The sequence below is a fragment of the Mytilus californianus genome, unplaced genomic scaffold (genome assembly GCF_021869535.1).
Source record: "Mytilus californianus isolate M0D057914Y unplaced genomic scaffold, xbMytCali1.0.p SCAF_8, whole genome shotgun sequence".
Classification (NCBI taxonomy): domain Eukaryota; kingdom Metazoa; phylum Mollusca; class Bivalvia; order Mytilida; family Mytilidae; genus Mytilus; species Mytilus californianus.
Window position 1 is genome coordinate 37,453,489 of NW_026262734.1, and position 13,071 is coordinate 37,466,559.

Genomic DNA, 13,071 nt, shown 5'->3' on the forward strand with positions numbered 1-13,071 from the left:
TATCTTGTTCGAGGATATTGTTTGACCTAGAAATAAAAGATATTGAGAACCTAACTTATAAACTAAATCTTGAACTCATTGAAATTTGGAACCTTGAAAATGAATTGAAGGGAGTTCATATATTCAGGATACCAAATATTGATTGTCAAACTGTTTATTTTGCTAAAACGCCACTAGATCAGCAGATTTATAATTAAATTCTTCAAAGTTCATTGCAAGAGAGGGAAAACTGTTTTAAGAAATATTCTATACCCAGTATATGGATTCAAACTGACAGCTCTGATTGGTGGTAAATACATTTGCATATCTCCTGTGATACAGCCTTCGGGATTAAAACGTAAATGTAAGTCTCTGTTACAAAAATCAATATCCATCCAATAATACCTGAAATGCAAAAAATAAATAATAATGAAGCTCAAGTTACGCTTAGAATTTTACTGCTGTATTTACAGCTTCGTTTTTTTCATAGCACATTATCTTGATTGTTTAAAGACGTTTACAGAAAACGTATACATCATAAATTCAATACTTGTCTGCATTCCCATGGAAACCAACTGTGGGCGACCTTTTCTTTTTCTTCATATCAGTTGGAATTCCTTCAGACACTTGTTACAACAAGAAGCTATATTAATTAGTTTCGCATGTAGGTACTTGACCTATAATTGTTTACTTTTTAAACATTGTGACTTGGACGGAGAGTTGTCTCATTGGCACTCATACCACATCTTCTTATTGATATATTTATGATGTTCTTTCCATTAACAATCTAAAACTTCCTGACTGGGTCCCATTAATATATCCTCCTAAACTAGAGATTAAAGAAACTACTGATACAGTTTCCTCCACGTCATTTCTAGACACTTACCTCGAATTCTACAACAGCATTCATCTCAGTTTCAGAATTTATGACACAAAAAATGGTTTCAATTTTGAAATTATAAATTTTCCCGACCTTAGCAGCAATATTTCAACTTCAACCGCGTATGGAGTATACATCTCTCAACTCATATGGTAATCTCAGACTTTGTAAAACGTCATCATTGTCTGAGCAAAAAAATAATGAGCCAGAGTTTTGTCAAAGAACGTCTCGTCCGTTTTCTCAAAAAGTTCATCGGAAAGTACCAAGACCTAATGGATAAATATTCAGATAGTCTTTAGTTAAAACTTCTAGGTGTATTCAGTTTTAACTTTGGGCATTCCTGGTGCAGGTGGGTTATGAGTTGCGAAATAATTTCCCTAGATTTTGTAAGAGAGGCGGATGATACCAAAGGAATATTCAAAAAATTGAAGACAACCTGACGCCTTGGCAAACAAATCAAATCGTCAAAAAGACAAAAAACAGTCTACAAAATACATTCAAGAAATCGACATTTTGAGCAACTCAAACCCTAGTAAGAAAACAGTAGCAGTAGTTGTTCTGGTGCGCACGAATGGTTAGCAGATTTTGATCCACATGTGGCACCCGTTGTGTTTTTCAAATAGGTAAAAAAAAACATCTTTGATAAGTCTAATTCGGTGATGTCACATTCGATGAAAAAAGGACGGGATTGAGGGTACAACCGCAGAACATTTTATTTATTATCTGAAACATATCTTCCATAAGATTCCACCAACTCAGGAGACGTCCGTAAAGTTTTTCGAAAGATCTTCAATTCATGGTTTCTTGTTTTTATAGCTTCTTTGTAAGCAGCAACCCTCTATCAAGGAAATAATGATAGCAAAGACAGGCTCTGAATTATTATATCAAATAGGAAACTTTTACTCCATATGCAGGCGCTGCTCGATTGTTGCTACACAGAAATGTTAAGTGCGTTATTAGAAAGCTGAACTCATTTCTTTTGTCATAAACATTCATAATTCAAGTGAGAGGCAGATTTTATTATATCTATCATACCCTTTTTTGAAATTCAATATGATTGATGCGTCAAACATAGTCACCGAACATTGAATGAAAACTGAGAGAACATCATCTACATAGCAAAGCGTGATTTTAGTGGATAATGCTAGTTTTTTTTTACAGCGCCTCCAAACGAAACCATTAGGTTTTTTGTTTTAGTCGGAGTGATTTTTACAACGTATGATTTATCTTTCCTAAAACAAGATATGTGTAAACAGATAATAACCTCAATTATTTTACAAAGTTGTATACTTACAGATTAATAATTAAGTAGAACTAAAGGTTTTACATGTGTACGTTTTTGCACATGTAAATTATGGATTAAGAACAAACTATGCAATCTAATTGGTGCATATTTTTGTTTACCTTTAGAGAAATCTATCACTGTTGATTCATTGTTATTTGTAGGTTACTACTTTTGTGGATTTCCATGATATAGATGAATCATTAATAATGGTGTTGCACAAAATGCATATTTCCTATATGATATGCTTGCATCAAAAGGGTCAAACCGTAAAATACAGAATCCACGAAAAAAAACGAATTGTTAGAATGCTAGTGTCAGCAGTATATTACAAGTTTATTTTACCTTTCACTGACATATGAAGAATGACATAACTGTGTCCTCCACATGATATTCAAATGAGGAATTGCTTTTGTGTTAAACGTAGTTAAACATCCCCATCGCATAGCAGTGGTAATTTTTATATCATTTGGAATGGTATCACAATATGGCAATCGAAAGTCACTCCTGCAAATGAGTAAAAGATGAAATCATAAACCGCACCTGAAACATTCGAATGATTTATTCGGATACTCATAAACGATCATCTTAATCCTAAAAAGCAATTATTTTGGTTGATCATCAAACCTATAAAGGGTGGTTTTAAAAACAAATCTGGACTGACAGCAAGAAATGTAATACATCTCCTTCTATATCTACACAAATATTTCTAGACTAATATTTAGCTTTATATAAAATATGCTCTTTTTATTCTGTATTATTAATTCATAATGTAAAAAAAATATGACTAACATTCTAATGCAATCTTCTGCTTCATCAAAATTTCCCATAAAGCCATTAACACAAGCCAAATGATAGTGAAGGTCAGGATTAGAATTTACCAATTCTTTCAACCAATCAGCAGCAACTTGTAACCATGACAAATTTGCATCTGTAAATGAAGTTTTTTATCTAAATTATAACATAGCCACCTACACTACAATGAAATTTAAAGAATCATAATAGTCCATGGTTTTTGTATATTATACCACGAACAAGGTTTAATTTATTTAACATTTTCTACGACGAAAATTGGTACAAAAGAGAAAGAGTATACAAAGGGAACATTCAAAACTCATAAGTCGAAGAGAAAATGACAACTCCATGACGAACATTGAGAGGTGCCATGGAAGGGCGGGCACAGTCTGCACCACGTCGTGTTACTCCTATAATATACGTGGATAAAATATTTAGTGATTAGCATACCGCAATATTGGTTTGTTAATAGACTTATATTAAGCAATGAGACATCACCAAAAACTATCGATTATCAAAATGATTTAACCCTAAAACATGAACAAAATGTGATTTTTTTTAAATTTAAAAACTTATCAAGACAAACGATAGCCAATATAAATATCAGAAGAATTGGTATGATTGCCAATGAGACAACTCTGCACCAGAGACTAAATGACATAGAAGTTAACAACAAAAGTTCAAATTACGGCCTTCAACAATAAGCAAAACCAACACCGCATAGTTAGCTATAAAAGGCTCCGTAATGACAGATGACAATAGTTAAACGAGAAAAAGCTAACGGCCTGATTTATATACAAAACAATAAACGAAAAATAGATATGATACAAGGCATCAAAAGAACAACTACTGAATTACAGGTTCTTGACTTGGGACAGACACAGACAAAATATGGCGGGGTTAAACATGTTTGCTTGCGACAAACACTCCCCTAACCTGGAACAGTACTATTACCGGTAGAAACAACAAGACTTTAAAGATTTTAAAAGCACAATGTACAACAATTTTGTTTAGAGAAACAAACAAATATCAAAGACAGGAACATTTTAAAATCAAATCTCAGTGTCTGAGCAGAAAGTTGATGAACCAGGCTAATGTCAAAAAACGTTTCGTCCTTTTTCTAAAAAATGTTCATCGGAAGATACCAAGACCATGTTGATAAATATTCCGTATCAACTTAACAAATAATACGTGATGTATTGAAGTATAGATTCTAGGTACTGACCTAATTATTATCATATCAATTACGTGTTATATCGTTCCTTTTATTTGTCTTAGCATATTTTTAACCTTTTACTATTTAGTCCATGTTTGGTAATATCCTTTTAGCGAGGCTCAGTATTTATACGTACACACTATACTTATATATGGCAAAAATATCTCAAACACAATTTTACAATTGCCGATCGCCCACAAGACTAGAAGGACACCGGATTTTATTATAATCTATCATTAATACACATACTAATTTTATGCAAATAATATCCATATACATATAAACAATATTCAAGCTTTCAATACGAATTGAAAAAATTTACTCTGTCATAAACGAACCCGCCGGCCAGGAAAAACCAACAACCAAGTTACCTTAGTCGATATGGAAACCTGCGTCCAAACCCTAATGCTCGGAAGATCGTCTCGAGAGGTGTACATTGGACAGTACTGAAAATTGGCTTATGTTTACATAAACAAAATACAACAAAATGTATATTGTTAAGCAATATACCTATATATAGTACAAAATAAGAAAGAATCTAACAATAATGAACCAACATTATATCTGAACTTGACCAGTTCGAAGTTGGCGAGAGAATGGTCTAATTGGGAAATTAACCCGCGAAAAACTAACCACTCACGTGATACTACAATTAATATCACGTGTCCATACATATATATGAAAGAACCGTTAGTACAATAATTTTCTTCTATACTTCGAAACGCAGAAAATTATAAGTACACACTATACTTATAAATGGCAAAAATATCTCAAACACAATTTTACAATTGCCGATCGCCCACAAGACTAGAGAACTAAAAGAAAGGGCTGAAACGAAAAAATGTTATGTCTATAAACCTAAATTCTTAGAAACTGAAATTCTATTATCAAACGAATCTGCAATGTACCCGTCTTTACTTAAATCAGATTTCCAACGCCCATGCCTCTTTATACATCTCTCATTAACATCTGACTTAGCTGCAGCCGAAGCACCACCTGAACGTAATGAGTGTAAACCTAAGTTAAGCTGAGGAGCAACCATTTTTAACCTTTTAACGATATTTTGCCTGGCCGCTGTAATACTAAGTTTCTTATTCTTATAAATTAACTTAGCTTTACCACCCGATCTAAACATGGGTCTGAAAACAAAATGATCAGAATGAACGTCCAAACCAGATAAACCCAAATAACGCTTATACATCAAAAGGGGACATGCTTGAGAACTCCCTTTAGAAATCAAAATTTCGTTGCCTTGTCTATATTGATCAGTTTTGCTATGTGACAAAAAAAGAGACATGTATTCATCATATATCTTAATGTCCTTACAAGTTAATGAACTTAATTCGTCAAAACGTAAAAAACCTGCATAAGCTATAAGTATCATAGCCAAATCCCTAATCACCAATAAGTCACTAGAATCCTGATATATAGTACATAGTTCTCTAAGCATAATGTTGTCAACTGGATCTTTTTTCACGACTGGTTTACTGTTCAGCCTTTTGCAAGATTCTAACAGAAATGTAATGAATGAATTGCTTGTAGGGTCTATGTAACCGTTTAAATCGTGAGTCCATTTTATAGAATAAATTGCGGACTGCAATACACTTGGTGAAGAATGTTTATCAATAAGAAATGTTAAATATAACGCTACATGTACAGGTTCGGCTGGTAAATCAGAAAAAACATGTTCAGTAATGAATGACTTCCAACGATTAAAGCCGGCGAAGTACTTCTTTGACGTATTTTCACTTTTCGAATCAACTATATACAAAGCCATCTTTCCTGCCAAAGATCTCAACACATTGTTTTCTCCAACACCACTGCTCACAACGGCATTCTCAACGTTCTGTCTCAGTTTTAAACCTTAAAAACGCAAAAATCCTTATTAAAATTTGATAACTAAAGCAATCATGCTAAATCTTAGAGTATTTTCACCAAAAATCCCATTTTTTCCGGTACCCCTTACTATAATGTTGTCTCTAGGCAAATAAATAACCTCTTGTATAAAATCTCTAAATCCGCCGTCTTTATATAAAAGTGGCCAATAAGGAGCAGATTTCCATTCTGGAATAACCAACATGCATTTGGCCTTGTCCTTAATGATCTTGTTTATTGTCATGGCAACTAACGATGGAGGTGGCACTAACCAATTAGTATCACCTCCCCAAAATTTACTGAAAGCGTTTATTGCCTCAGTACCTGGGCACCAAATTCTCGAATTAAAACGAGAGGTCTGTGCATTGTAATGAGTAGAAAATCTGTCAATAGTAAAAGGACCAAATTTACAACTAAGATCATAGAAAACATTCCTTTCAATACTCCAATCACCAAATTTACAACTAAGATCATAGAAAACATTCCTTTCAATACTCCAATCATCGGGATCAGTGTGTCTACTTAAAAAATCGGCATGCTTATTCTCAGTTCTCGGTACCCAATTGGTTTGTAAACCTATACTCTTCTTCGAGCAAGATTTATGAATATCTGTTACAACCTTCTGTAATTTGTAATTTTTGCTACCAACATTCAATATATGTGTCACATTCTTATTATCAGAATTTACTTTAACTGTTCTGTTTTCAAGGAATGAATCATATGTGTTCAAAACTCTTCTTACCGTCTCTAATTCACGCCAGGTAGAACTTTCAAATTGTTCACCCGCAAACCAATTTCCATAAATCTCATGATTTTCACTCTGAAAATCCAAAACTGTGGAGAAATATCCACCAAAGCCTACATCTGAGGCATCACAAAATAACTCAATATCATAAATGTCAGTTAAATTAACCGAACAAATATCAACACCTACAAGATTAAGTGTTCTGCAAGAGTTTTTCCAAAAACCAAGCTCATCAATAGCCTCTACTGTTATTCTAACAGGAGCGTTCCAACTAGCACGCGCTTGAACACAATCATATAAAAATCTTGTGTTCAGTCTTACAATATCACCCAAGACGATTTGCATTGAAATCAGCTGACCAATAATACTAGCCAATGTTCGAGCACTGAACAAAAGTACCCCTTTACCAATATCGCTTAAAATACGATTCGCAGCTTTTTCTGCTTTGTCAATTCTCTCATCACTCACACAGATTTTTCCTATCTTTGTGTCCCAAATATAACCTAACCATTTCACATACTGTGATGGGAACCAGCTGCATTTTTCATGTGCAATCAAAAATCCAAGAACTTCCAATTTTTGTTTTACCTCTTGACTAGTTTTAAGACACGAGCTCAAATCTCGATCACCACCTAAACCATCATCCAGAAACATGATGATCCTTTTGCCTTCAGATCTCAAATGTTTGACCAGTTCTCGTAGTATTTTTGAAAAAATATACCCAGCCGTAGCTATACCAAAAGGCAGTACATTAAAAACAAAGTATCTAACTTTGCCTTCAAAATCCCATGAAAATCCTAAAAAACTTCTATGTATTTGACAAATCTCAATATGATGATAAGCCGACTTAAGATCAAAAGAAAACATAAAATCATCTTTCTGAAACATTTCTCGGGCTATTTTTGTATCTTCATACTTAAATCTGAATTTGAACAAATGAATGTTTATATGTCTACAATCTAGTACAAGTCTAGGTTTGCTCGATTTGTTGTATGCGACCGTTAAAGGGTTAACTACCTGTGGAACCTGTTGTACCTCAGAAATACATTTTTTCTGTAAAAGATTGCCGATCTCATCTTGAACAAATATCTTATTGTTTAATGACGATCTGTTGTTTTTAATTACAGCGTGTTGAGGCTCGGTTTTGAATGGTATTTTATAACCGTTTTCAATAACGTCAATAATGTGTTTGTTTTCGGTAATCAATTTCCATTGACCTATATTGACCTTGAGTCTACCAACTGGCGAGACGCATTCATGCTGAACGGTTGTATTCGTATCAATACACATAACCGTCTGAGTATTTTTAACAGTATTCACTTCTGTAACAAGATTATTACTTGAAGTATTGGCTACAGGCACAAAGTGACCTTGTATTACATTAATGTTATCAAAAACTAAAATTTGTGAATAAGAATTACTTATCTTATTTTTCATATCTGGACATTCGTCTATCCAATGACCCTTATTTCCACACTTGAAACATCTTCCAGGCTTAACCGATTTGGTTTCTTTCTCTGGGTTCCTGCTATAAGGTGTTGGTCTTGGGTTGCCTTTCTTTACTTTTTCTGCCTTACTCTTTCTTTCTGCTCTAGACTGAGCCCTCATCATTTTCTTTTCGTCTTCTGAGTCGTCAGCGATAGGATTAGCTACGTACTCACTGACGACTTTCCATCCAAGTTGGGAAGAGTCGGCCAGTTTTATAAGTTTTTGCCTTTCACGCACTAAGTCAATACCTTCAATAATCTTCATCTTTGCTATCTGCACAGAATCAAGTCCCAATTCTGGAGCCTCAAGGTTCGCTTTAGCTTCCTTCAGCTTGGTTAACACTTTCACCTCATGACGATACTGGTTTTCGTTTCCTTTACGCTGAAAACTATAATTGTAAGTCATTGTTTCTTCAAGCTTGGCTATCTGAGTTTGGGAAATCTCCTGCTGTGACTGTTGCAGATTTGATTGGAAAGATGTAAGCCTACCATCCATCACTTGCTGTTTAGAAGATCTTGCTGTGAAGAGGAAACTGCATTTTTCACCTCGCGTAGAATTACTGCCTTAATTGAATCATCTAACTCGGTGTCCATCTTGACCAGTTCGAAGTTGGCGAGAGAATGGTCTAATTGGGAAATTAACCCGCGAAAATTGACCACTCACGTGATACATGTACTACAATTAATATCACGTGTCCATACATATATATGAAAGAACCGTTAGTACAATAATTTTCTTCTATACTTCGAAACGCAGAAAATTATAAATCCCGTCATTGTGTTATTGTGCTATGGTCATTTTTGTATTCTTGTCTTTCATTTTGGCTTATGTACTTTGTCTATAGAGTGTTTATATGCCATTTTCTTTTTCTTTGTTGATATAGTTATTTGTTTTTATAGTTATTAAGATTATAACAAAATGTTAACTGCTGTACCCCATTTATTTTACATTTTTACCTATTATGTCTGTTTGCTTTGCTCACTCATTGTTGTCAATAAAATTGAATTCTATGCAACTGTCATACAGGATAAGCTAGTTAAAAAAAGGTTCAATCCACCGTTTTCTACATGAGGAAATGCCTGTACCAATCAGGAATATGACAGTTGTTTTTCATTCGTTTAATGTGTTTGAGCTTTTGATTTTGCCATTTTATAAAGGACTTTCCGATTTGCATTTCCATTAAAGTTCAGTATTTTTTTATTTTACTTTCTACTTAGACTTAAAAATGTATGCCATCTTAACATTTTGTCGATTTGCCATTCTTCTTAAATATATGTAAGTAAATATCAGATGTGAAACTGTAATATTCTGTTGGTTAAAGGTAGTCATTAACATACTTGCAGGAGATCTATTTTCTGTTAGAAATTGTACATGATTGCATTGAAGTGATGTTGTATGCATAATATACCCTTACAGAACTTTCCATTAAATTTATTCTATCAATCTTTCGAAGTTACTTTTGAATCCTTCAATTATCCAATTCAATAAATAATGGCAGATTAACGATTTGATTCATGCTACATACATATTCTTTACCAAGATTCTCTAAAAGGCTTGTTTTCTCTTCTTATTTGTATAATTCGTATAATGCAAATTGATATATATCTTGATTATGAATCTTTTATATATAATTTTGAAATATATCGGTTATGGCAATATATTGATATTGTATATAAGTTCAGGACATAAAATCACGTCAAGCACTTGACAAAACCAAACCAAAATGTGAATGCTGAATAAAGTTATTGATGTACTTCAAAACAAGGTCACATGAATTTCAAGTGCAGAGAAAACACCTCTAGCACTTGTTAAAGTGGGATTCCTTCCTAGCAGTTTTACAGATTGAAAAACATTAATGTTACCTGTCCAACAATTACCATGGAAACATAACATCGCCTCGATAGCGGCACGTTCACTTTCCTCTTTGTGGAAGTAGGGGGAGGATAGGACACTTGTCCAGTATCTTTTGGACTTTCTTGCCTTATCTTCATTCAAAATCCTCAAAAAAATATTTATTTGAATAACAGTAGACATGAAATACAAAACAATAAGACAGTTACTAAACAAAATTCAGAAATCAAAAATAAATATCTAATAACTGACATAACAAAACTGAAAATGAAGTAGACAAGATGTAAAACATAGCCACATATTAAGATTAATCACAATCATCGTAAAAAGTGTAATGTTATATATTGGATTTTTCTTAAATGGGTTAAATTGTGTCTAATAATGTTATAAGTTCATAAAATTTTATTAAAACACATATAAATTAATGATTTGAACTTCGCTTGTTATCATTCCACAGTAATGAGCATGCCACAGTTATTTGTGACAGATAATCTGGCATTGAGAAACTAATTACACAAAGAATAAACATGAAATCGTATTTTATTATGAATAAACATGAACCATATTTCTTGAAAATAACGGGGATTAAGTACAGAACTTTTCCTCTGTATAAAAAAATCACTTACTTCAGTAATAATTTTAGATTCATGATTCCCAAGTTTAGTTTTAAGAAATAGCTTACAAGATTATGGTTCTGTGCCGTTTCTGTCATAAAAAGATGCATTGATATCAGGAATTATTCAAAGAAGGATAAAAAAAATTGTAGGAATAACTTTTTAAATGAAGTTTCTTTTATCATATTTTTTAGCATTAAGATTTGCCTCTGACATTTTTGACTGACCGTTCACCCCTTATCAATCAAATTAGCCACTGAAATTTTTGACTAGTCACTAACTTCTCCGGTTCATTTACAATTGGCGACTAACGTTTGTTACTGACGTTTACCTTCTCCTAATTATTCAGATTTGCCATTTGCATCTGTGATTGACCACTACCTTCCACGCATTATGTACCTTGCCCGTTTACGTCTTTGGCTGAGTACTACCTACCCCCCTGAACATTCAGGTCGGCCAATTACATCTGTGTCTGACAATTCACCGTTATCAATCTGATTAGCCACTGAAATGCATGTCTGGTCACTACCTTCTCTTGATCATTTGGATTTGCCCATAAGATCTATGATTTATCACTACCTACCACGGACTATGAACCGTTTTCATTTACATCTTTGGCAGACCACTACCTACCCCTGATCATTGAGGTTTGCTAGTAACATCTGTGTCTGACCACTTATCTGGTCTGCTGCTTTACATTCCCTGAATTTTTCCTGTGCCACATCACTAGCCATTCTGTAAAATCTAGCTGCTAGATCACCTTCGCCAACTTGAGCATGCATTCTGGCTAATTCATTCAAATACAGTGCTTTAATTCTCATTAAAATATCAAATTACTGATATAAGAGTAAGACCATTAACCCATAGAATAGTTGACTATAAAGATAACAATTAAAGCAATTTAAATACTCGTATTATTTGGACTGATCGCTAATTTAAGGACAAAGACGTGAAGTATTTCTTTATACCGACAACTGGACAACTTTTTTATTTCACACAAGTACCAAAGTTGGAGACCGACATGTTACAAGTCAAATGTTCCTAAATATTTCAAGAACCACTGGTATTTTTGCAGCACTTGGAATACATAATTTATTAAAGATAGTTTGATGACCAAATATTTTCGAGGTTTTTTTAGGGGTGGGGGTGTCCTTGAAAAATATCTGTTTTCTATTTATCATTTTTTATTCTTTCTGTGTACAACATCCTTTATTTTTTGGTATATCTTAATATTTGACAATGTTATTCATTTTTTTTTCATTTCTTTTATCATTCAGAGAATCAAAGTAGTCGTTTGTTAATGCAGCTGTAGCTTAAGGTACTTTTAAGTGCAACGGTTCCTCAGCAAAAACGGTACAAGACTTAGGTTATTTAATATATTTATTTATTTACAAAATCTTCCACTCTGATTAGTCTGATACAGTTCAATGGTGCACACTAAATATACGTGTCTTCCATATTGTGGGATAAAAATCCTCTGCAGAAAGAAATGAAGAACTGGAAATTTTCATATTGGACATTTTCGTACCTTAAATCTCGTTAAACCTAAGTATAAGATTTCTAATAGCTCTGTAACAAGAGAGTGTTTTTCATTTCATTTCAATCTCATTAAATAGTATGTGCCCTGAGATAAGATACATGTATGCTGTTAAGAACATTCCTCCAGTTTGAAGCCCCATATACATGTACTGTAAAGTATCACATAAATTTTCGTGACTTTTGCATGTAGAAAAAAAAGTGTTGCCAATATGTCAGACTTGAATGTTTCAGCATAAAAATGTAAATGAAAAAGTTAGTTAAATTTGCAAATAAGTCACCGGGAAAAAAGTTAGCGAAGGGCTATTACTTCTTAATAAAAATATCATCTTAAATAAAGTTGGTATTACAATGTTTAAAGAAACAAATATATGTATTTAAGTGGCAATCATGGTGCGCCTTTATATGACTTAGATATATCTGATAAAATTCATTTGAGATAACAATTTTCAATTGAATCACAATCTATTATAAATCATTTTATAATTTCGAATTTTTTACAAAACTATTTTTTGTTTTGTTTAAATCAATGGAAACTTTTACTTAAAAGTACAACTATGAAATTACCTAATGGAAGGCTGGTCGGTTATTTTGTAACACTACGTAAGTTTTTTGGGAACATTTTGCGTAAAAGCAAATGACATGTTAGTTTTGTTTTTGGTTTAGGAAAGCGCACTTTTTGTAACAATATCTATTTGATCTATTTGATGAGGTCATAATTATTCCAAATTATTTTGAATATTGAGTAAAGACCAGCCACAAAAAGCAAATAATGTTAGCTTGAATGAAAAAAAGAACCAAAATTCAAAT

General features: G+C 33.1%; 2 protein-coding genes across 9 annotated transcripts in view; both read right to left on the minus strand.

Annotated features, from left to right (window-relative positions):
• Positions 1-11,570, minus strand: part of LOC127711418 (uncharacterized) — a 46,194-nt gene extending 34,624 nt beyond the window's left edge. For both annotated transcript variants that reach the window (XM_052217461.1, XM_052217460.1), the window contains exons 1-5: positions 11,359-11,570; positions 10,123-10,259; positions 2,934-3,072; positions 2,487-2,648; positions 253-384 (exon numbers count right to left, since the gene is read on the minus strand). In XM_052217461.1, coding sequence (XP_052073421.1) covers positions 253-384; positions 2,487-2,648; positions 2,934-3,072; positions 10,123-10,259; positions 11,359-11,546 — 758 coding nt within the window. In that variant the 5' untranslated portion in view covers positions 11,547-11,570. The remainder of the gene's footprint in view (positions 1-252; positions 385-2,486; positions 2,649-2,933; positions 3,073-10,122; positions 10,260-11,358) is intronic.
• LOC127711413 (transient receptor potential cation channel subfamily M member-like 2) overlaps positions 1-13,071 on the minus strand; it is a 550,384-nt gene that overhangs the window by 427,480 nt on the left and 109,833 nt on the right. The gene's annotated exons all lie outside the window — the stretch shown is intronic.